This window comes from Herpailurus yagouaroundi, unplaced genomic scaffold (assembly GCF_014898765.1).
Source record: "Herpailurus yagouaroundi ecotype Mexico unplaced genomic scaffold, PumYag 141, whole genome shotgun sequence".
Taxonomy (NCBI): Eukaryota; Metazoa; Chordata; class Mammalia; order Carnivora; family Felidae; genus Herpailurus; species Herpailurus yagouaroundi.
Genome location: NW_024412396.1, coordinates 38,646,396 through 38,671,000, shown reverse-complemented (window position 1 = coordinate 38,671,000; position 24,605 = coordinate 38,646,396). Strand labels below are relative to the sequence as shown.

The window sequence follows — 24,605 nt, the reverse complement described above, 5'->3', positions numbered from 1 at the left end:
GTCATGCATGGGGAAACTATGAAAAGGAATTTGGTGAGCGAAGCAGGGGTGTAGGGACCCAGAGCTCAAGGGAATGCTGGTGTTACTTAAGTGGTGAGACTGCCATTGGGCTCCTGCATTGTGAAATGACACCCTCTGCTCTCCTTTCAAATTCTGGTATTTTGGGTTGAAAAATGTTTATTAATATTTGAGCAACTGGTAGTTGCTTGATTTGGAAAGCAATGAAAATATTGTTGTTTTGGTGCTGGTTCCTGGCATAGCAGTTGGCAGCTGAAGGCAGAGGGAAGGCAGGAGACCAAACCACTGCTGTGGATCTGTCACACTGTATTGTCCTTTCTCTCTCTTACAGGAACCCCTGTTTGGTTTTATATGCAAATTGCACCAATAAGAAATGAACATGAAAAGGTGGTATTGTTCCTATGTACTTTCAAGGATATTACATTGTTCAAACAGCCAATAGAGGATGATTCAACAAAAGGTAATTTCCAAAGCGATGGCCACACTTAAGAATTAGGCCGTCAATTATTTATATTGATATTATTATTATTGTTTAGAAAAATACATTGGTTGAACTGGAAAACACAATTTTACTATTAGGACTTCTTTTGCTTTACATTCATGCCAGCAATTATCCAAAATCAGTTTTATCCAGTCATATCATTTGAATGGAAATAGCACGGCTATCCAAAGTTGAAATGAGAATTGGTTAACTTGAATTATAATAAGAGGAATTTAGATAAGATATAAGGAAGAAATTTCACAGGTCATTATTAATTTAGAATCAATATAATGGGAGTTTCAACAACTTCTACCAGGATGAGCTTTAGAAACACAAAATTTAACAACCTGTGAGATGGTTTAGGTGAAGTCCTTTTACAGCACAGCTGATCGGTTGATTGAATTTGGTTGAACTAATAACTGATTGATTAGCTGATTTTTTTCAGGTTACTTTTCACCCTTTACCCATTCAGCTGTTGCAGATAGTCTTGGGTAGATGCTGTTAGCTTATGTGAAGAATAATTTTGTTATCAAGTGAGTGTCTGGCAAAATACAAACATCCTGACTATAGTCATACTGACTATAATATTCAGGGAGATGGCTGTAGAAAGCAATAGTCAGTGGTGTGCATGTATCCCCTTTTCTAGGTAATATATTCTCATTTTATTCCCTCCAATTATGTTTAAATTAAAAACTGGTGTCATATAAATGAAGAATTTCAAATACTCTTAGAAGATTTTATGAAATGTTATTTTTAATAATCCCTCCAGAGACTAAAAATGAGATCTTCCTCTTTGTATTTGGCAAACATTGTCTTCCTTTTCTTACCTCTTAAAAAAAAAAAACTGGTACAGAAATTTAATCTTTCCATCCGTAACCCTAATTATAGAAAAATTTTGTAGTTTTATTCCTTGCATATGGATTCACATATATTATGTTATACCTGGTCGGTTTCTGGTTAGTATCAAATTGCAAGAGGAAAATTTTACAATGTGCAAACCATTTAAAGTATAACATAGGACAATTTATTTGCAAATGTTTCTGAAAATGTGTATATTAAATCATCTCCTGGACTATTGAATATTCACTTTTGGACTCATACTACCTATTCCTTTACTTTTACTCAGAGACTCAGTGTCTAAGAGGTTTAGGATAAATTTAAACATTATTTTAAAAAATGGAATAGTCTTCTAATAGTATTTAGGTTTAATGCTTATTTGTTTTAAAATTCGAAGGTGCTCCATCCAATAGCAATAGAATATGTGTTCTCAAGCTTACATGGAACATTCACTGGATAGATCACATTCTGGCCATAAAACACACCTTGACAAATTTAAAAGAATAGAAAGCTTAAAAAAGTCAGTTTCTTAGACCACAATGGAATTAAGCCAGAAATCCATAACAGAGAGAGCTAAGAAATCTCCAAATATTTGGAAATTAATACATTTGTAAATAGCCCACGGGTCAAAGAAGAAGGCTTAAAGTAAGCTAGAAAAATATTTTGACTAAATGAAAATGAAAATACAACTTATCAAATTTATGGGATGCAGCAAAAGTAGTGGTTAGAAGGAAATGTATGTGACATTAAATGCATATATTAGAAAAGAAGAAAGACGTAAAATTAATAACCTAAGCTTCCACCTTGGGGAGACAAAAAAGAGCAATTTAAACCAAAGCAAACTGAAGACAAGAAATAAGGAACCTTGGAGCAGAAATCAATGAAGTAGAAAATAGGAAAACAGAGGAAATCACCACAACTCAAAGCTGGTTCTTTGAAAAGATCATCAAAGTTAATAAACCTCTAGCCAGGCTAAGTGAGAACAAAGGGAGAAGATGCAGGTGACCAGTATCAGAAATTTAAAGAAGGGCCATCACAACTCATCCGAAGGACTTTAAAGCATTACAAAAGAATACTTTGATCAACTGTAGCCACTGAATTGATACTTTAGGGGAAATGGACCACGTCTGTGAAAAACAAACTGCCAGAACTCACACCGGGAGAAACTAACCTAAATCATTCTATATCTATTAAATAAATTTAATCAATAGTTAATACACTGACAAAACGAAGGATGTTTTTGTTTTTTATTTTTTGTTTTTGGCAAATCCACAGTCTTTTCTAGAAAATGGAAGCAGAGAGAGCTCCCCTAACTCATTCTGTGAGGCCAGCACTACCCTCATACCAGAGCCAGAAAAAGACACTGCGAGAACAGAACATTACAGACCAATATTTCTCATGAATATAGATATAAAGACCCTCAATAAAAATTGAACCCACATGACAACCAAGTGGGATCTATTCCACATATGCAAAGCTGGTTCGACATGAAAAAAAATCAATCCCTATAATCTTCGCTTCAACAGGCTGAAAAAGAAAGATTATACCATCATATCATTCAACATAGAACAAACATGACAAAACCCAGCACCCATTCATGGTAAAAACTCTTATTAAAGTAGGAATAGAGAGGAACTTCCTCAACTTAATAAGGAACATTTATGAAAAACCTATAGCTAACAGCTGACTATATCTTAAAGTAATATGTTTTAAAATAAGAGATAAATAATTGGTATACGATTTGTGACTTAACATATTCTTCAGATGAATTTCTCTTGCCTTCGCACTTAATGACGATAATACAGAGTAAGAAGCCTTCATGTCACAGTCTTTTCCCTTAAATAATATTTATATTTATATTTATATTTATATTTATATTTATATTTATATTTATATTTATATTTATATTTATATTTATATTTATATTTATATTTATATTTATATTCAATGAATATTATTTTCTCTCACTTTTTAAAAGTGATTTCATGACACAGCTGAAGTTAGGGAGAATATGGTACATTTGCAGTTTTGGCCTGCTGAACGTTGATGGTGTCAGTATATTTAGCCTATTTATAGAAACTGAAAGTTGACAGCATTCAAAGTGAGATTGGGGAAAAGGTGCTAATATTGAGAGTTGACTTTTCTCAAATTAATGCCCTTCCATTTATCTGCCTACACCTCCATCTCTGTATCCTTACATCAGAATCACAGAGTTCCTCCTGTGGCAGAATCTCTTAACTGCATCACGCATTCTTATAAAAAAAAAAGGTATTTGAATAAATGCCAAACGACTTAGACCTTTTGATTTTGAACTATGTGCTGGATAGATATGTAAATTAGAATTTAGAGGGGAAATCAGATCCCACTGTGAAAAGCACTAGGGAAGAGTATCTCTTTCCAGGGCCTGAATTTGTAGAGGAAGAGCTTGTTTTAAACAGACTTTTATTTTGAGACTCTTCCTCACCTGTCAAATACATAACAGATTATTGAACAAGTAATGCACAATGTAACCATGAAGGCTGTATATGAGCTACTTTCCATTATTCATATGAGCTGTAAAATTAATATGAAAAATTCAATAGAAATAAAATATTTATGCCATTAAGTAATCATCCTGCTATCTCTATGAAGGTAGAAGCATAGGAAAGTATGTTTGGAAATCTTGGCGGAAAAATATGTCTCTCAAATTCTTAAGTTGAGTAAAAGGGTAAAAGGGAGTGTGGAACTTTTAAGAAAGTGCAGATAAGATTTCGTGATAACACCGTAACATCAAAATGATTTGGGTGTAGAGCATTAAACTGGGAGATGGTAGATTTACTTTAATTCAGGCTTGGGCACCAGAAATACTTAACACGAGACTTTTCAGGACTCTTCTAGGAAATTTTGTTCCCCTTGTTTATCTATTTTACCAATTTTCCCCCCTAACCAAAAATGTTGATTAAGCACACAGAATGGTGCAGGCCATTCTGCACCTGTGTCCTGAAGGTACATAGTTCCTTCCCTCATATGATAATGGCAGAGGGGAAGACAAACAAGTAAATATAGATTGGAAATTTTCTTATGATTGCTCTTATTTTCTCAGTAATATAAAAAACATGGTTCTCACCTGAGAGTAAGCATGGTGAAGGAGATGAAGTATTGAAGGTTTGGGGAGAGAGGAGTAGGCATGAAATGGTGATCTAAGAGGGTGGAAAAGTGAGTGGGCAAGGGGAATTCAGCAGGTTTGCTGAACACGAAGGTCTGCTTGGGGCTAGTGATCATGAATTCACCAGCATCTATGAGCATGATTATATATTTTACTCCACCTATGTTTAGTCGAAGGTGTATAGATGCAGAAGTAATGAAGAGTTGGATTTAACCAGAGTTGGGATTTGATAAGGTGAGTAAGATGAAAAGAATCAGAGAGAAGGATCAGGGAGTTGTGGCTGTTGCAAGGGAGGACATGGAGGGTGTTTGCAAAATTCTGAGGAAGTACTTAGGTAGTAGAGTTCTACCTAGGACATAGGAAATAGTGTTTTAAGATGCAGAATAGACAAGTGAGTTCATACATTAACAGACCAGAATGTAACTTTTAATCCCAGAGCAAGGGCATTTTACCTTCTTAATGTGAAATGTCGAAAGTCCTTTGAAGATTTGCCAAGGTTGGAATTAACATTAATCTCCTACATGATTTGGTATTTTTACCAAGAAACCCAGACACATAGTTGAAAGACTTGAGTAAACTAATTCTGAATAAATACAATTGTTTCTAAATTGTATCTGGGATAGTAACTATAATGTGATAGCAATTTACGTGCACCTCTTCCTCATAATGAATCTCACGATACCAAAACTTCAATCTAGGTTGATTTTTGCCTTTAAAATGAATGGCACTTACTGATGTCAATGATACCTTTGACGTACATCATGATGGATGGTAGTAAAAATCATTGAAGGGAAGGAAACCTGTTTTGATGGAGTAGTTACTATGTGTCAGGAACTTTATATTCTTTATTGCTCTTACCTATAATTCTGAAAATTAGTATTGCTATCTCTGCTTTACTGTTGAAGATCCTGACATGCAAAGTGTGACTGATTTTCAATCCCATATTCTCTCTATTGCATCATGCTGTCTCATCCTTTCTAGTGGAAACTTACTATTGCATTTTTGTCACCTTAATCCCCTGCTCTCTTTTTTTCCTGCAACAATTGAGAACACTCTGATTCTGACAGTATTGTACTGTATTAAAGCAATGAAATTTACTGATAATAATCAAGGGGGCAAAGCATTTTTGTTATCTTTTGTTCCTGGTACTGAGGTCTTGGAACTGTTGCTCAGCTAATCAGTCAATGGTACCTGATTCATCATTTGTAATAATGCAAAGGGGAAAAATTACAGCCAAGAAATCCATTCTGTTGATTATCCATATGTATTCTAAAAGAGATGACCAAAATCTCTGCCCATTTAGCTGTGCGGTATTTTCAAACAGATTCCAAAACTGCCAAGACACTCACAGTGTGAAATATCCTGTGCCAAATAGTTATGGCATCTTCATGCCAATAATTGAGACAAAAAATTCCTATAGAATGAAACTAACAGCAAAAATAGCAACCTTCCCCTTGTGGGAAGCCAATGGTTTTCTTTAGAGAGGAAACAACAGATGAAATATGAGTAATTATACCATGTAGTCTCTTTGGCCAAGTGTATAATTGTTTACCTAAGCTTTTTTCTTATAGATTAGAATCTTGTGTTGCAGTCTAGTAGGATTGATTTAACTGCCTCTGTGACTTCCTCTTATTTTTAAGATTAGGCAGTCCATGACAAAGAGGTTAATTGCAACCCAATAGAGCTAAACTAATGTTTTATTAAGAAGGAGTTGGCATCCTGAGCTTTTAGGAGAACAAATGTTCTCATAATTCCATGAACAACTCATAGAACAAGTTTTAGGCTCTTCATATTCAGCTGTCTGTTCACATTACCCCATATCGACCACATCTAAGTAACATCAGTGAACTGTGCTGAATAATCAGTTATACCAGTTAGGTCTCTGTAAAGGTGAGACCAGTAAATGTATCGCTGGAAAAAGTTAGAACTGCTGATGTGCCTTTTTTCTGACCTAGACAGTATGGCTGCTCAATTTTTTCAAAGTTTGACTGTATAGTGGGGGTTGGTGACAGAGCAAATGAGCTAATTTAGTTAATAACATAGGCAATTCCAGATGTGTCCAAGGGCACAAAAGGATAGGCATAGGAAATTCGCTGTCGTGTTGTTAGTGATAGAGAAAAATCTAGAAACCACTTAAATGCCCATAAATAGAACATATGCATGATCAGAAAAGAGCAAATACCTACTTCTCTGAGATGATAAAGAGGCAGGCAAGATTCAGTGCCATGTGGGTGGGTCTAGAGATGGAGGGGACAGAAAGGAAATTGAAGGCTATCATGTTTCTTATGGCCTCTGCTTATTCAATAACATTTGACGAGGTAATTGGTTGAGAGTGAGGAGAGAGGGGTAGTATAAGGGTTTTGAGAAAAATGCTAATTGTTTAGAACTGAGAATTATAAGAAAGCCCTAACCCTAGCCATGGCTGTAGGAAATGAGAGAATGCATGCCATTTGATGATTTGTATTCTTCCATGTGTCAGTGAATTCATTCTTTCAATATCTCTTTTAATTTTTTTCAAAATATTTTCTGGATAAACCTTATTACATTCTGGGAATAAAAACTGGCATCTTTGTTAATCCAATCCTTAGATGTACTAAGTGTGTAACATTACTTGTCTTAGAAATATGAAGCTTCAATTAGTATAACATTGCCTTGCAAGTTTCTAGAAATATTGAATGCAATTATAATATTAAATTGAAGTAAGAAAGAAAATGATCACCTGAAATATTGTAATGTATCTATTGCCAACATGTCATCTGAAGACACCCTTGCCACTTTTACCGAACAAAGCAAAACCAAACCCAACCCATGATAAAACAAAATGGGACTTATTTTAAATTTGATTTTTAAATTACAAATAAGTCAATTAATTAATTAATTAATGGCCTGTTTTATGCCAGGCCCTTATCAAATGCTTGAATATGGAGAGATGAACAGTAGTTCAGTGGGAGTGACTAACATGTTAATCAACAACTGCCATTAGTGTTGCAAGTGCCATGTGAGGTATTTATCCTATGATGTGCAAGCACAGAGGAGGATACCTCTCTTATGAGTGGATCTAAGAAGGTTGCAGAAGGAGATAATGCTTTAACTGAGTCTAGAGGTTCCAGTCAGTGTTAGCCAGACATAAGGGGATGGGGGAAGCATTTCAGGCAGGCAGAATGATTATAATGCTTGAAAACCTGGACACAATGAATATAATGGGGTGTACAGAGAATTCCTAGGAGATTTAATTTTAGTTTTGAATTTATTCTTCTTTTAATTTGCTGTTAATTTCGGTAGAGTTGTTATACAGAGCATGTATAAAGAAGTAGAAGGAGATGAATGCAGAGCAGATCTTTGGGGCCGGAAACTAAATGACCTATATACCAAGAAAATGCAATGTTATCCTGAAGGCCTCCGGGGATCTTAAAGAGTTTGAAATAGGGAAAGGGGAAGCACTTTGGCAGCAATGTAGAGTTGCTTGGGAGTATATGGTCAGAGAGCAGATAGAGAGTATCGTCTTCAAGATACTGCCAACCTAACTCAGGTGGAAGATTGTCTGACATATAGGGATGGAGAGACGAGATTCAACTTGAGTGAATTTATTAATGTTATAGTCTATAAGTCTTAAAAGTGATTGGATATGTGGGTGTGGAGGTAATAGTGAAGGAGGATGGTAAATTTCAAGTTTCTGATTGGACAACTGGAAATATCATGGGACCATTCATCAAGTCCAGGAATGCATGAAAGGTGAAGAGTTGGAGATGGAGGGAGATGATGATGAGATCGGTTTTGGACGTGCTGAGTGTCAGATGCCTATAGAACATCTTAGTAAAAGGTGGTTCATGGGTGATTAGATACAAGATAGGTCTAATGCTGAGAAGAAGAGTCTAGACTGGTGATACAGATTGCATGTTGGTCTTTTACATTGATGTTAAGTTCTTAGAGAGCTGGTGGCATATCTGGTGATGGTTGTTGTTGTTGTTGTTGTTGTTGTTCTTCTTCTTCTTCTCCTTTTAGCACATTGCACAGGGTTAGCCTTAGGGTTGCATACAATCCCCAAAGCCTAACGTTGTTGTTGTTGTTGTTGTTCTAGTCACTAGGATAAAGTCCATTAGTGAAGAATTAAGGACATTCTATCAACTGATGCCAGATTACTTTTTTTTCTAATCCACTTATTGGATACCATAAAGGGAACTGAACAGTTGGGGAAAGACAAAGCTTAAATGAAGTCAGAATTAGCCTGAAGAATGGTAGTAAAACATGATGTCATCTACCTAGTATAATTTGAAAGGCATTTGACGGGTGTCTGCTGAGGGTTTTTTCCTTCATCTTTTGTCACATTGTCTGAAATTTCATCATTGCCATTACCGTCATTCCTTGAGACCATCAGAAGTTTTCCTTTTTTAAGGAGTTATTTGGCAAATAACCTAGTGAAGTGCAATATCATAGAATTTATCAAATGGTCTTATTGGAATCTTTAATAAATTAGAGCTTTTGGAATATCCAGAAAAGGATAATTGAGACAGGCTCAGAGTATGGTTGGTTTTGCTCTACTTACTCATGTCTCATTGATGTTTCCTTGAAATTAATTATTTAATAACGGGAATTTGAGGCATTGGGAAGAAATTTCTTTCTCATTAAATTCACATCCCCTCCTCCACCAAAGTTAAAATTACTACTCTTTCAGAAAACAATGTTAGAGATTCTAGATATTTAAAGAATGATATTTAGATACCACTGCAATTAACAAGAGAGAAATAACATTTTGCTGTTACAAGAAAGATGGAAGTGTGATATGAACCATAATATGTGAGATTTGTTGAAATTGGGTTTCATTTTCTTATGTGTATATATCTACACACAAATGCACAGTAAAATTGTTTTTTATTAGGCTATAATAAATACCCCCCCCCCCCCCCATCTTCCAGCAGCTAACACAGCAGAAGCATATTTCTTGCTCACGTTACAGTCCGAGGCAGGTGATCCTTGGCATATGGCAGCCTTCCATGCACGGATTCAGTGCTTTACTATTCCCTAGGGGCTTGTTGTCACTTGTATCCAGCTGGTAGAAGGAGGGAGAATGTGTAGAGAAGTCTCACCTGCTTCATAAGTTGTGGCATGTGTGAGAGTGACACCCATCATTTCTGCCTTCATTCCATTGATGAGAACTGGGAACATGGGGACAGCTGGATGCAAGGAGTGCTGGGAAATACATTCCTGGCTGGACAGTTGTTTTCCAGTAACAAATCTATATAATGCAAGGGGGAACACAGAATTTTGTGGACAGCTGTACCTTGGGTACTGGGACTATGTAATAGATATGAGCAAAACACAAAGATCATACGTAAAAATTAGCCATTACTTTATAGCTACACTTGAAATATGTGGTGATGTTTATGTAGAAATAAAGTGCTTTAGATTGATACTTTTGATTAGTTCTGGATGTTATGCTATTTCTGAGATCCCCTGAATATTAGCAAGAATGTTGGGTTCCATATTCATTATATGTGAAAAACTGAGACTTTCTCTCCTTATTTTAAGGTTGGACAAAATTTGCCCGATTGACACGGGCTTTGACAAATAGCCGAAGTGTTTTGCAGCAGCTCACGCCAATGAATAAAACAGAGGTGGTCCACAAACATTCAAGATTAGCTGAAGTAAGTGGGAGACTAACTTTCCTTCCCAAGATGGTGGTGGTAGCACATTTTTCCCCCTGAAATGATTCAATATAGATATCTGTGGTTATTATATTATAAGTACTCATCCTCTAATTATTTTTCCTGTGTAGATTTATAGAAATTTCAAATATATCTTTTTATTCTCTTGTATTTTTGAAATGGGAAACAAGTTCATGATATCCCAAGTCATATCTGTAGAGGTCTGTAGATGGTGAGATTTTCTTCGAGTAAGTGAGATAGGAAGTTCACTCATTTCATCCATAACCTGAGGGTTTTCTCTGTGCTTGGTACTCTATCAAGGATGGAAAGATGAATATGCAATGGGCTCTACCATCAAGGAACTAAAGATCCTTGCAAAAAAACCTGACAATAGAATGTGACAGGTAGGATGACACACATGCAAAAGCATTTACCTAGACTTGGGGCTCTAGGGAAGCTTACCTGGGGTGAGTGAATCTTGAAGGAAAAATATGAGAAATTGGTAAAGAAGGGATGCAGGTCATTCCTACCAGGGAGACCAGCAGGTGCAAAGGCACAGAGGTGAGATAGTATGATGACTTTGAGTATGAATTCAGTGTGGGTGAGGTCAGGGGAAGGAAAGGTTAAAGTGATGTGTAGTAAAACAGTGGTGGTTTGTGTCCCATGTGTTAGGGAAAAGATATGATCACATTTGTACTTCAGAGAAACCTCTCAAAGGGAGATTAGTCCCTATGGTTTTCTTTGCGATGCTATGCTTTTCTTGTATTAATTTAAAAACATGATTCTGAGAAGGGATCCATAGATTTCACCAGATTGTCAAAAGGGATCCATTGTACAAAAATGACTAAGACCCCCTGCTTGACCTAGTGGCTCTGTATTGAATGGGAGGATAGGGAAACCAGTTAAGAGACTTAATGGTAAATCTGTTAGGTTGACCATGGCTTTAAGCAAGGAAACCAGAAGCAGAAGTGGGCAGAATGCAGACACGCCAAGATTAGAGTCAACACATTTGTTGACTAGTACTGTTGGCTAATAAAATAGCAAATATAAGAACAGGAAGAGAAGGTTTAGGGGCAATGGTTATGAGTTTAGTTTGGGGCATATTAAGTTTGAAGTGCCTGACAGAAAAATCCAAGAGGGGATGCCTCAAAGGCAGAGGAATTTATGGGTCTGGCTCTGGAGGGATTTCTGGGTCTGAGTTGCAGACCTTGGTGCCATAGGATGAGATGATGTTGCCCAGAGAAAGTATAGTGACCCAGAGAGAAAAGGAATTGAGGAAAGAACTCCAGGTAGAAGCTTTGGTGTTCACGTGTCTTCTATAATCATCACTTGTCTTCCCAGTGTTGCCAAAAGTTAATGAAGCTACCAAAGCTCTGCAGAGCAGTTAGTGGGCACTCAGAAAATGTTCTGAGGTGGCCTACCAAAGCAGAGAGAGATAAAATTAAATGTATATGTTCATCAGTTTGCTCTGCTGGAGAAAAGTGAGTTGAAGCACTCTAGAGTATCTTTATGAACTGGTTGCAGATATTAAATTTGGTTTGGAGAGGGTTAGAAAGTAAAGTATGTTCCTTGAATTTGGAGGGTTCTGGAGTTTTTCTTGGACCATAGCTAACTGGGGGACTTGGAAGGCTTTCTGCTTTAAATGGCACTGTTATCTTGGGGAGAAACTAAAACTTTGATGTGCAAACACATTTTTAAAAGCCAAGGTAAGATCATGATTACAACTAAATATTAATAATAATGATAATTGCAATATTTTAAAAGACAATATGCAATTAGTACAGGATTTAATGTTCTTTTAAAAAAAATTTAAGTGTTTATTTTTGAGAGAGAGAGAGAGAGAGAGACAGAGACAGAGACAGAGCATGAGCAAGGGAGGGGCAGAGAGAGATAGAGGGAGACACAGAATCCGAAGCAGGCTCCAGGCTCTAAGCTGTCAGCACAGAGCCCAACGCAGGGCTTGAACTCACGAACCGCAAGATCATGACCTGAGCTGAAGTTGGAAGCTTAACCAGCTGAGCCACCCAGGCGCCCCTCAACTAGCACAAGACTTAAAGCAGACTGTTAGATACAACTTCCTTTTCAATAATTCTTGTTATGAAGTACTACTTGATTTTACAACTTTCTTTTCTGCCTTAATTGTCCATTTCCTTTTACAAAACAAACTGGAGTGGAAGAGCTTGTTTCTGTGACTGCTGACTTTCATAGCTATGATTCCTTTCTGGTCTTAATGATATCTTATTCAGAATTTTTCTTTTCTCTGTTATACCACTGGGAAAGAACAAGGGGAAAGGGACCATAGAGAGGAAATTTTTTACCTTAGCACCCTGAATCATTCGTTGGTTTTTTTCTTCTGCATCAACTGGGGAAGCTTCCCCTCAATGGCTCATGATTTTCTTTTACTTTTATTTTTTAGGAAATTTCATTCCTGTTTCTTCCCATCTGATTTTATTTTGTTTTTATTTTTTTGCTTTGCCTTTTGATTATTGTTAGTTTCTTTGTTGACCATCCCTAATTCACAAACCTGACTCAGACACAAAATTGTTTTCTGTCAGGTTGTAGGTTTGATTTCAGAGAACATGAAGAGATAACAAGATTCTCAAAAGATATTTTGTTTGCATGTGCTCTGAATCCAAAGGCTAACCCACAAGAAGCATCAATTTAGCAAAAGGATATCATTTCAAAAATTTTACTCTGAGTCTTATAATGTGTTCAACCTGAGTATATGGATTTGCTGGTAAATTTCAGGCTTTCACTTTTTCCAAGATAAAGTATAAATTTCCAAGATAAAAATATAAATTTTATCTCAATTCCATCCGGACACCTACATTTGGGGCCGATTCCCAGTTTCAGAGATCCTGGTCTCTGTGTAGGCAGTTCCCCTATTGTCCACGTGAACCCATATCCTGCTGACTGGCTTCAGCTTCTCACTTTTATACTGGTGGAGAGATAAACTTCCGTAATAATGCCATGTCCATGGTCCTGATTCTATTAGCGTCAATGCTCTCAGATATTCAGAGAGAAAGAATGTGTCTGTATTGGGATAAAAATACATCGGAAAATGTGTTTTCACCCCCTCCACCTCAGGCTCATCACTTATGAAAGTACAAGTGGAATAGCAATGAAAGTGAAGAATTGTTACTCACTGCTTTATAAAAGCACTGGCGTCAGAGTGAAGATGAAAGTAGTGCTCTGCATCTGAGAGACATCAAAGCACAAGCATGTGTGTTCCTTTGTTGTTCATGCGTGCTCCTGCTCCTTGTCTTCTTGTAGCATTTCTGGATCCTTTTACATATGCAAGTCACTGTCTGAAGAACTAGGTCCTGGATGGCTAAAGAAATAAAAGACAAGAGTTTTACCTTGGACTGTGCATTATAATCACCCAAGAAAGGTTTTGAAAATATGGGCCTGAGAAAGAGTATACCATAGTTTAAAAAATTTCTCCACATGATTCTAGATTGTAACCAGATTTAGGGAATACTGACCTTAGGAGTGATCCCATTCCATCTCTAGAGAAGACATCTCATGTTCTGCTGAGGTGCTGAGCAGGGCAGGCTTGTCTATAAACACAGTGTGTGGGGCTACAGTGCTTTTAGGGGTCCATGGGATGTTTGAATTTCTATTCACAGTAGAAGGAAAAATTAAACTTTTAGGTTAAAAAATTGAATATATAATATTAATTTATTTTTTGCAACAATGCAGTTGTAAAATGCAATTTTTATCTATCTATCTATCTATCTATCTATCTATCTATCTATTTTTAAATGTTTATTTTGAGAGAGAGAGGGAGAGTGAGAGAGAGAGCAGGGATGGGCAGAGAGAGAGAGAATACTAAGTAGCCTCCATGCTGTTAGTGCACAGCCCAACACAGGACTTGATCCCATGAACCGTGAGATCAGGACCTGACCTGAAATCAAGAGTTGGATGCTTAACCAACTGAGCCACCCAGGTGTTCCTAGTTTATTTTATATTTTTTGGAGGAAGGGTCCAGGAAAGCAAAAATGCTCAGGGCCCATGAAGGTCATAATACACCCTGGCACTGAGTTTATTTTCTAAGTATACTTTCTTTGTGCTCAGTCTATGGTCTGTGTAGATATAGATGGTAAAATATTAACATTGACTTTGAAGAAAGTTTTCATGTCTAATACAGTGAAGTTGGAATGGATAGACCATTGGTTGTAAAGTGAGAGAGAAACCATGATTATATATATAAAGCTCTATCCCCAAATGAAGCTTTCATTCCTGGTAAGAAAATTTGCTGCCAAGTAATTTAAGACCTTATGGGACAAATATGGCTGGGCACTGATAATGAGGATAAATACATAAAAATCTTTAGAAATAGTTCTTATAGCCCCCAAACTAATAACAATAATTTTAATACACAACTAAAGAGAATACAATTGATGTTTTTTATGTTTCAAAATATTAATGATGGGTATTATATACATAGTTTTCAGTTGTGTAAGTTCTATGCATGACAGAAACTTTTCAGGATAATTTTCTCTCAAGTTTCAAGAAGTGCTAGTATATTTGCTTTGCTTTGCGGCTTATGAGTTACATGCTAGTAGGTATTTTTGTTTATATCTATTTTTACATTCAAATATTGATGCATTTAGGGGCGCCTGGTTGCCTCAGTAGGTTAAGCGTCTGACTTCGGCTCAGGTCGTGATCTCCCGCTCTGTGAGTTCCAGCCCCGCGTCGGGCTCTGTGCTGACAGCTCAGAGCCTGGAGCCTGCTTCAGATTCTGTGTCTCCCTCTCTCTCTGGCCCTCCCCCGTTCATGCTCTGTCTCTCTCTGTCTCAAAAATAAATAAACGTTAAAAAAAAATATTGATGCACTTATGATTTTATGGTAACCCTTTGACTCCTACTGGACCCCATTAGCCCTGGAGACACTGAATAATTGGATATATAATATGACAAAGCTGCTGGAAATACTATTTATGAAAGTCACATTTATAACCTCCTTACATATAGGTTCACTCAGCCTTAGCTTCATTGATGGCATGGAGCAGAGCTCTCGGATCTATTCTTTCAACTCCTTTTCACAATTTCCAGGTTCCATGTTCTGCAAAACAATGCTAAGTCAGTGTTTGTTACTTTTGCCCAGTGCTGCCCAGCCTTCTGCTCTTGCTCTGTCATCTGCTTTTTGTCTTTGCCTCTTTAATTAGACCTGCTTAGAGTAAGTCAAGGTTCATATAACCTTGCAGTGAAAATTTTCCATTTGTCCAAAAAGGTATAGAGAAGCAAACCTGAGTATTTAGCATTTTTTTTCCCTAAAGAGAACATTCATCTGGGCAGAAAACACAGTTCTTCAAGTCCTGGTTGAAGGGAGAAAAGGAAAAAGTAGGCTATAATATTTACAACCCTGATATCACTATGCCAATCATTAGGGCCCTTGCTGAGTCCCACTCAACAGCAAGATCACCAACAGTGTGGTCCTGGGGTTCAGCGAGGCCATCAGAATCAAAGTTATGCTCTCTGAGGTGCTAAATATGTGTGAAGAATGGATAACAGTGAGTCACCCAAATAAGTGCTGGATAATCAGTTAGAGATGTGATTTTAGGCAGGCTTGCAAGTGAGTGTACAGAATGCAGTCTCAGAAGTGGATTCCAGCAGTGCTGTGGATCAATGTTGGTGTTGGAGGAAGTCATCAAGAGGATGTGACTGCTGGTTGACTCTTGAGCTGAACCCAGGCAATTGAAGGCTTCTCATTCCTGTCCTTCGAATGTACATTCTACCCACCGTTCCCATAGTGGGAACCATTTTCAAGGACATAGCGCTGAAAGAGTAGGATGTTTTGGGGACCATTTGGATGATATATGTAACCGGACCAGGGCATCTCTTAATCTTTTAAGATTCTGGTGGGTGGGTGGTAGATATCTACTAGTCTCATGGCTTCCTGCTACAAGCCTCATAGGTATGTTCCCTAGCTTATTAAACCTTCCACCTAACAATATGGTGTGGTCTGCCTTTTTCTTTGGTTTCTTCTTGCCCTTGGTGTTTGGGGGCCAGTTTGTGAACCAATATTTGGCCACTGGAGAGAAAGCCAGGTGGAACAGCAGATTAACTTCCTTTGAACAAACTTTGGTACAACTCAAAAGTGGGAGACAGAACTATGGGGAGTGATTAGTCTGGAAGCCAGGAGTCATGAAAACTATGCTGTGGTTTGAGTTTTGGTGAGTTTGAAGTCATTACTAACTGTACAGAGATGTCCAAGTCATTTATATGCACATTGTCTCTCTTTTAGGTTCTTCAGCTGGGATCAGATATCCTTCCTCAGTATAAGCAAGAAGCGCCAAAGACGCCACCACACATTATTTTACACTATTGTGCTTTTAAAACTACTTGGGATTGGGTGATTTTAATTCTTACCTTCTACACCGCCATTATGGTTCCCTATAATGTTTCCTTCAAAACGAAGCAGAACAACATAGCCTGGCTGGTGCTGGACAGTGTGGTGGACGTTATATTTTTGGTTGACATTGTTTTAAATTTTCACACGACTTTTGTGGGACCTGGTGGAGAGGTCATTTCTGACCCCAAGCTGATAAGGATGAATTATCTGAAAACTTGGTTTGTGATCGATCTGTTGTCTTGTTTACCTTATGACATCATCAATGCCTTTGAAAATGTGGATGAGGTAAGTTTCTTTTTTTTTTCTGAGTACTGTGGTTCATATGTTTTGAGAAAATTAAGATAAAAGTTTACAGATAATCGAAACTTCTTTTTAGCCGCATGTTCAGCCTTCACCCTACTTGCCATAAATTGTAATATTCAATTACTTTATGTTAATTTTCATCTGCTTCCTTTTCTTGCTTTCTGGTTGATAATACCAATTACTGGGACAGTGGTTGTGGTTGGAAATTGTGGTTTGAAAAGTGGAGGTTGTGGTTGGAGGAGGCGGAACAGAAGAAAAGTCGTAGCATTTGGGGCAAAACAGTTTATGAACTAGGTAATTGACTAAAAGATATGAAACAGATGTATTTTCTTTGGAAAACTGTAGCATTTTAAAACGCTATGCATCCATAGATCTTTTGTCTCCTCCTCTCCAGATATATATGGTAGCAGTGCTTGATTGAGATAATATAAAAAAAAGTTTATGGAAAAGTCTTAAATTTTTGCCTTTTTGGGTTCTTCTTTATAGCCTTTGCTTTAAATTTTGTCTAAGCACATTTGTTATATTTCACTTACTATATTGGATGATTTCTGATGTCTGGTCTAGTTCAAGGTTCTGCTCATTCAGTGTGTTATCTATACAATTACAAACACTTAAAATATGTAATGTCTTAAAAGACCACTTTATCCAGAGCTTCCTAACTTCTAACTTAATAGTGGATGATTTTCAACTTGCTACATCAAGCTAATAGGATGCAACCAATAATCTCAACTAATAACATAAAAATGAGTCAATATAGAATGCATCTATTATTAAAATATGTTCATAATGATAATATTACAAACTTAATTTCCCTAAAGATTCTACTCTGTCCTTGTCAGCTGCTCAGATGGAAAATTCTCCACTACATTGTTGTTGTTATTCTATGTATGTTGGGAGGTAGATAGAAACTATTCGGTGACTTTTTTCCATACAATTTCTATGCTCACTTAACTTTAATATTATTAAAAAAACCCTATTTCCCTGAAAGTTAAGTGCAGACATTGTGTTTTGATGCCATACACATTAGTTTAAAAATTACAGAAAAAAGAGCAATGATAGTAAATTATTTTATAATTTTAGATTCCATTTACATCAAGCTTTTAAAGGTACATTTATTTCTTTCCTATTTACCCTCTGGAAAGGGTTGAGAGGAGTTTATTTTGAAAATGTGAAATATGATAAGGAGATGATAGAAGTTATATTTCACTTACTATATGAATTTATATATTAAGATTTCAGTCATTTAGAACATAGACACCAATATTTTAATAACAGGAATCAAAAGATTGGCTCAGCTCATAAAAGGGAAGATACATTAAATGTGTTAAAAAATAATAAATGTATTTGACATAATATATAAATATATCAAGAGATCCTCAGCCTCATGCACATTAAGTAAAATGCAAAGTAAAACTATACACTGACATACCATTTTCAGGTTGTTACAAGCAAAGCTTAGTTTGAGTACCTGGGTGGCTCAGTTGGTTGAGTTTTGGACTCTTGATTTCTGCTCAGGTCATGATCTCATGGTCATGGGATCAAGCCCCACATCAAGCTACCTGCTGAGCTCGGAGCCTGCTTAAGATTCTCTCTCTCCTTTTGTCCCTCCCCCACATGCGATTGTTCTCTCTCTCTTTCTCTCTCTCTCTCACAAAAAACAAAACAAAAGAAAACACCAAAAAAAAAAAAAAAAAACCCAAACAAAACCAAAAACCAAAAACCAAACAAAAACTTTGCTAACACACTAGGATGGTGAGTATGGTGGCTAAGAAGGTGCACTGCTCAGGTCTTCCTTCATGAAAACCTGCTACCCAGAGCACAATTCATAGCTTCCTGCAACCAGCTCTTGGTTTGGGAAAGACAACTGTTAGCATCTTTTTCGAACTCAGCATTCATTCAGTGAGTTATCACGCTGTCACACTAGTAGCTTGAAACTGGCCATGGCCGCAGTGGGAGTATTTACACCCAGAAAGACACAAATGGTATGAATAAAGGCTTTTTTTTTTTGACTGACAGCTGCTGCATTTTCTGATCTGTTGTATTTCATACACTGAAGCCATATTTCCCCAAGGCTACTCTTAGCCAATAATTAAGAATGGTGGTAAACAGTATAGTTAGTCGACTCCTGCTCAATGGGGAACTCCTCTATTGAGTAGCATTTGCTCTGGGGCTCCCCATTTACCTGTACTGTGGTCTGAGACTGTTCTACCCAATACCTCTTCAGACGTGTCAGACCTGCATTGTGGTCTGAAGCCTCCTCCCTCTTCCCTTTATCTTTCCCAGGTATTCATCTCAGTAAAACTCTTGCACATGTAACCCTGACTTGGCAGCACTCTGTAGGGAACGTGAACTAATAAAGTGAACGTGTGGGTATTCTCATACATTGCCCAAGGGGAAGGTAAATTGGTAACACTTCTATGCAGAATGATTGACATTACCTCATTTTGGAAAAAACAAAACAAAACAAAAAAAAACAACCCTAGAGCCAACCACTTTCGCATTGTTTAGGAGATTCTTTTATTATTGCTTGCATGTCAGCAAACAACAAGATTACCTACCTACCTCTTGGTTTTTCTTTTCTTTTTCTTTTTTTAATTTTTAATTGTCTTTTAAAGTATCGGAGCTTGAACTCATGACCCTGAGATCAAGACCCAAGCTGAGATCAAGAGTCAGATGCTTAACTGACTGAGCCCCCCCCCAGGTGTCCCTGATTTTTCAGTTTGAGGCCTTGTCTTTGACTTCGCAAATGGCATTTTCTCCCTACTCTTAATATGTCCATCCCATCACCTAGTTCTCACAATACAGGTATATCATCCTTTTGATTCAATAAGTATTAGGTGTTCACAACATTATTACTACAGATATGGAACCTTAAACATGCTATGATTGTTTTCCTGCACTTTACATTTTCCCAAGCATTAATAAATGTCTGGGTTTATTGTTTGCTTGGTTTTATGTACTTATCACTAATTCAAACACTAAGCTCTCTGCCAATTGTTTAAATGTTCTCTCATTACATCGATGCAAGCAATATTCTATCAACATCATTTAAAAAAATTTTTTTTTAAATGTTTTATGTATTCTTGAGAGAGAGAGAGAGACAGAGCATGAATGAGGGAGGGGCACAGTGAGAGAGGGAGATACAGAATCCCAAGCAAACTCCAGGCTCTGAGCTGTCAGCACAGAGCCCGACGTGGGGCTCGAACTCACAAACTGTGAGATCATGACCTGAGCCAAAGTCAGAAGCTCAACCGACTGAGCCACCCAGGTGCCCCTATCAACATCATTTTCTTAAACAAATTTTTTTGCTCCCACCTCCCACATGATCGACCATTTGGCTACTTATAACATTCTAGGCTAGAGAGAATTTCTCCTCAGAATTTTGAAAGACATAATGTCATTGTAGTCCATCTTCTAAAAACTGTTAAGAAACTTGTAACCACTAGGATTTTGGCCCTTTTACATGGCACCTGTTCTCTCTTTCTGGAAGTTTGGTGTGCTCTCTTTGTCTCTGGGTTTTGAAACTTTCTGATGATAGGCCTTAGTGTGGGGTCCATTTTCATCAGTTTTATTGGGCACTGATGGTGGCCCTTTTCAATCTGGAAAAGTGTGTCTTATGTCTTAATTTCTTTTTCCTGAAATTATTTTCTCCACCCTTCTCCTCGCTTCTCTTGCTGGCATTCCTTTTATTCAGACATTATATGGATTGGATTGGCCTTCTAGTTTTGTTTTTTTCTTCTTTCCAATTTTCCAACACTTTCTATTTTTGCTACACTGTCTGGGAGATTTCCTCAACATTATTGTCTAACTTTCTTTGTCCTTAATGATTGTTTTTGTTCAAGATCTATTTAACTTGATATCAATAAAGCTAAATTAGCTTTCATGTAGTATTGGCATATATAGATACATCTTTTAAATTTTATTATTATAGATTATTAAACTCTAGCTGTATCTTTATCTTATATAGATTCTGAGAGGCTTTTTAAAAAATGTATATTATTTTTTTGAGAGAGAGAGAGGGAGAGACGGAGACAGAGAGCAAGCAGGGGAGGGCAGACAGAGAGGGAGACACAGAATTGGAAGCAGTAAATTCTGAGAGTCTTAACTGACAAGCTTAATCTATGCATATATTTTGAGATTAATTACATTTTTATTTACGTAAAGCATTTTATTCTCTACTTTAAAATACCTTTGTTCTTTTCTCTCTGTTTTTATTCCTTTTTTCTTTTTTCTTCTATTTTTTGGATTGATTTTTTTCTCTCACCTACTGGATATCTTCCATTAGTTTGGAAGTTTTTCTGTTAATTGATTACTCTTAACATTTCTTTTTAAAAATATTTTAAAATTTTACTTATTTATTTTTAAATGTTTAAATTTTTCAGAGAGAGAAAGGGAGAGAGAGAGAGGGAGAGAGAATGAGTGGGGAAGGGGCAGAAGGAAAGGGGGACAGAGGATCTGATGCAGGCTTTGCACTGACAGCACACAGCCTAATATGGGGCTTGAAGTCACAAACCATGAGATTATGATCTGAGCCAATGTGGGATGCTCAACCCACTGAGCCACCCAGGTGCCCCTGATTACTCTTAACATTTCTAGCATCATTATGTGGCTTATTAGTATCTTTACTCTTTTCCTAATTAATTCAAGGACCTTTGTTCATCTCATCTTTGAAATTATTATTGTCTTGTATTTTACATCTATATTTTTAACTTTCCCTTTTAATTATTATATTGTAGTCTTATTTATTTATTGAAAGTTTATTTCTTAGAGAGAGAGTGAGAGCAAGAGCGAGCGAGCGAGAGTGAGAGAGAGAGAGAGAGTGAGATCGTGAGCCGGTGAGGAGCAGAGAGAGAATCCCAAGCAGTCTCTGCATTGTCAGTGTGGAGCCCAATGCAGGACTCAAACTCATGAACCATGAGATCATGACCCGAGTGGAAACCAAGAATTGGTTGCTTAATTGACTGAGCTACCCAGGTGCCCCAATTGTTGTCTTATTTAATTTCAATACTTATTTAGATGTACCCACATGTCCATCAGTTTCTTTGATCACATTATTTTATCCATTTTTGGCTTCTTTCTGGTTTAGTTCCTGTGGATCAACTCTGTATTATCTATTATATGACATCCAACTTTCTGGAACATACTTCTTCAGGGAAACCTTCCTACATTATGTTAAAAAGCAAAATTCAGCCGAGTAAATTTTAAAGGCCATACTGGCTTTATTCAATGATTCATGAGTTGGGCAACTTCCCATCTAGCAAATAGAAAGGAGCTCTGAGGAGCTGTACAACACAGAAGACTTTTATAGGCAGAAGGGGGCAAGACAAAGACATAATTAGCAAAGAGTGGGTTATTTCAGGCAACGTCACCTTCATTTAGGGGAAGGCCAGGTGTCTATCAGGCAGGTTACTTCATTAGTGCTGACCAGGTAATTCCAGATGGACTGGTTAAGATTACATTCCTGGGAGAGGCTGAAACTGCAATCAAGTTGATGTTAAGTCTCGGTTCTGTGACACAGGTGGGCTTAGCACAAGTGACTCCCATTTTGGGCCTTTTTTAAAAAAGTAATTATTCCAAAGCAACTCTAATGAATATCTTCATCGTATTTCATCTTCATTTACGTACATGAGTGCACATTAATGTAATTGAAGTTATTTTTCTTTTGTTGCTTTGTATGTGCTCATGAACACATACCATTTGTTGTGGGACCTGGGGTCTTATTCCTTCCTTAGGATATGTTTGTTGTGAGCCTTTGGGATGGTTACTCTGGCTCTCAGTTTCTGTGTCTGTAAGAAAAAGGAAGGAATACCCAATTACTTACACCACAGGGTGGTTATAAGGAATAAATGGGAATAGAGACATGAGTGAATTTTACTTGTAGAATTTTCCTGAGAGGATATTATTATTTCCTTTGTGTATTTTTTTTCCCCTCAGCTTGATTCTAAGACCTGTGATAGGGGACAATGTGGCCCATCTCCTTGGTAATCCTTTCTTATTCTTCGTGCATATCAGTGACTCACTGACCTGAAGCAATGACGTATTAGCAAGGTTTTAGTACATTGTACAATGACATAAAACTTATGATGAAGTGAGCTGGTGGTGGCTTGGGAATAGGAGAGTATGAATCTGAAAATAGCAGTTTAATCCTTTAATGTGATGCGGGTGCAGGACTTAATAACTCTTTATTTTCAACATTGTTTCAGTTGATGTGCACTCTGAAGGTAATTTGATTTACTAGGAATTCACAAACTGAATATGTGATTCTGTAAGAGAGTTGTGAGGCATGGAAGACAGCGTCCATTAGAGGAAAATGTTCTGTTTGAGAAGACGTAATGCAGATTTCCTAGAAACCATAACCCAGGGTAAAAATGTAACGAGGAATCCAAGGAATAGAATCAAGCACTTTTTTTTTTTTTATTATTATTATTCTTTTTTAAGGGAGAAAGCGTGAGTGGGGGGAGGGCAGAGAGAGAGGGAGACAGGATTTCTGAGCTGAGGATGCAGGCGGGAACTCAGGAGCTCATGACCTGAGCTGAAGTCAGTTGCTCAATAGACTGTGCCCTCAGGTGCCCCAGAATCAAGCTCTTTTTTTCTTTTTTTCTTTAAATTCAAGTTAATTAACATACCATATAGTCTCGGCTTCAAGAGTAGAACCCAGTGCTTTATCTTTTATTTATTTATTTTTTTTAATTTTTTTTTCAACGTTTATTTATTTTTGGGACAGAGAGAGACAGAGCATGAACGGGGGAGGGGCAGAGAGAGAGGGAGACACAGAATCGGAAACAGGCTCCAGGCTCTGAGCCATCAGCCCAGAGCCTGACGCGGGGCTCAAACTCACGGACCGCGAGATCGTGACCTGGCTGAAGTCGGACGCCCAACCAACTGCGCCACCCAGGCGCCCCTGTGCTTTATCTTTTATATAGGACACCTAGTGCTTGTCCTGAAGAAAAGTGCCCACCTTAATGCCCATCACCCACTTAACCCATCTCTCCACCCACCTCCCCTCCAGCAACCCTTAGTTTATTTTCTGTATTTATGAATCTCTTAAGGTTTGCCTCCCTCTCTGTTTTTATCTTATTTCAAGCTCTTGTGTATGTGTGTTTGAATGCCACTCTGGGTGGTCCACGGAACGTGATTTCTGGGAGGCCTGGAAATGAATTATAGGGCATTAGGGAAAGATATGGCAGCTGCAGGTAGCACCATTTGATAGTGTAAGTGGACATAGGAAACCTGATATACACAGGACAGAGAGTGGTATTAGTAAGTGCTAATAAACATGATAAACTAGGCCGTGACACATTGAAATTGGGAAAAAGATCACTAATGTATTGTTTCAGGGGGCAAAATGGATCGGTCAGCTACTGCTAAGTGGAAGTATATAAATATTTTAAATTTTCTGAAAAGCTTATGGCAAAACATTTCTACATTGTTATTATTATTATTATTATTATTATTATTATTTGCAGTTTATGCTTATGAAGCTGTCACATGCATTATTATGTTTTGGCATACATATTTACATTGCATATTTTTTGTTTCTTATCTAGCCATCAAAACAAGAATTGGAAATTAAAGAGGCTAATTTTACTTATAGATTTTGGTGACTTTTTCAGCCTCTGATTTCTTTTTCTCACTTCTGTTGAATTTCAGACCCTCAACTAAATAGAGCATGTTAGAAATTGCTATTTAATACAATTTCGTTGCCATTACTTTTTCATTAAAGCCTACAGATAATTTGCAATAATGTTTGAGTGGTATAGGTAGAGATTACATAATCTTTTTTTTTTTTTTTTTTTTTTTTTTTTTTTTTTTTTTTTTTTTA

At 37.1% G+C, this 24,605-nt stretch overlaps 1 protein-coding gene and 1 long non-coding RNA gene across 2 annotated transcripts in view; one reads left to right on the top strand and one right to left on the bottom strand.

Moving 5' to 3' along the window:
* The window catches only part of KCNH5 (potassium voltage-gated channel subfamily H member 5), a 314,764-nt gene that overhangs the window by 52,689 nt on the left and 237,470 nt on the right, over window positions 1-24,605 (top strand). Inside the window, exons 4-6 of the mRNA XM_040477339.1 lie at window positions 350-478; window positions 10,008-10,123; window positions 16,373-16,765. Of these exons, the coding sequence (XP_040333273.1) occupies window positions 350-478; window positions 10,008-10,123; window positions 16,373-16,765 (638 nt within the window). The remainder of the gene's footprint in view (window positions 1-349; window positions 479-10,007; window positions 10,124-16,372; window positions 16,766-24,605) is intronic.
* Window positions 13,672-16,600, bottom strand: LOC121031879 (uncharacterized). Its single transcript, XR_005790946.1, has 3 exons — window positions 16,498-16,600; window positions 15,094-15,190; window positions 13,672-13,742 (listed from the first exon to the last, which is right to left on the bottom strand). It is a non-coding gene; the product is annotated as an uncharacterized LOC121031879 (long non-coding RNA).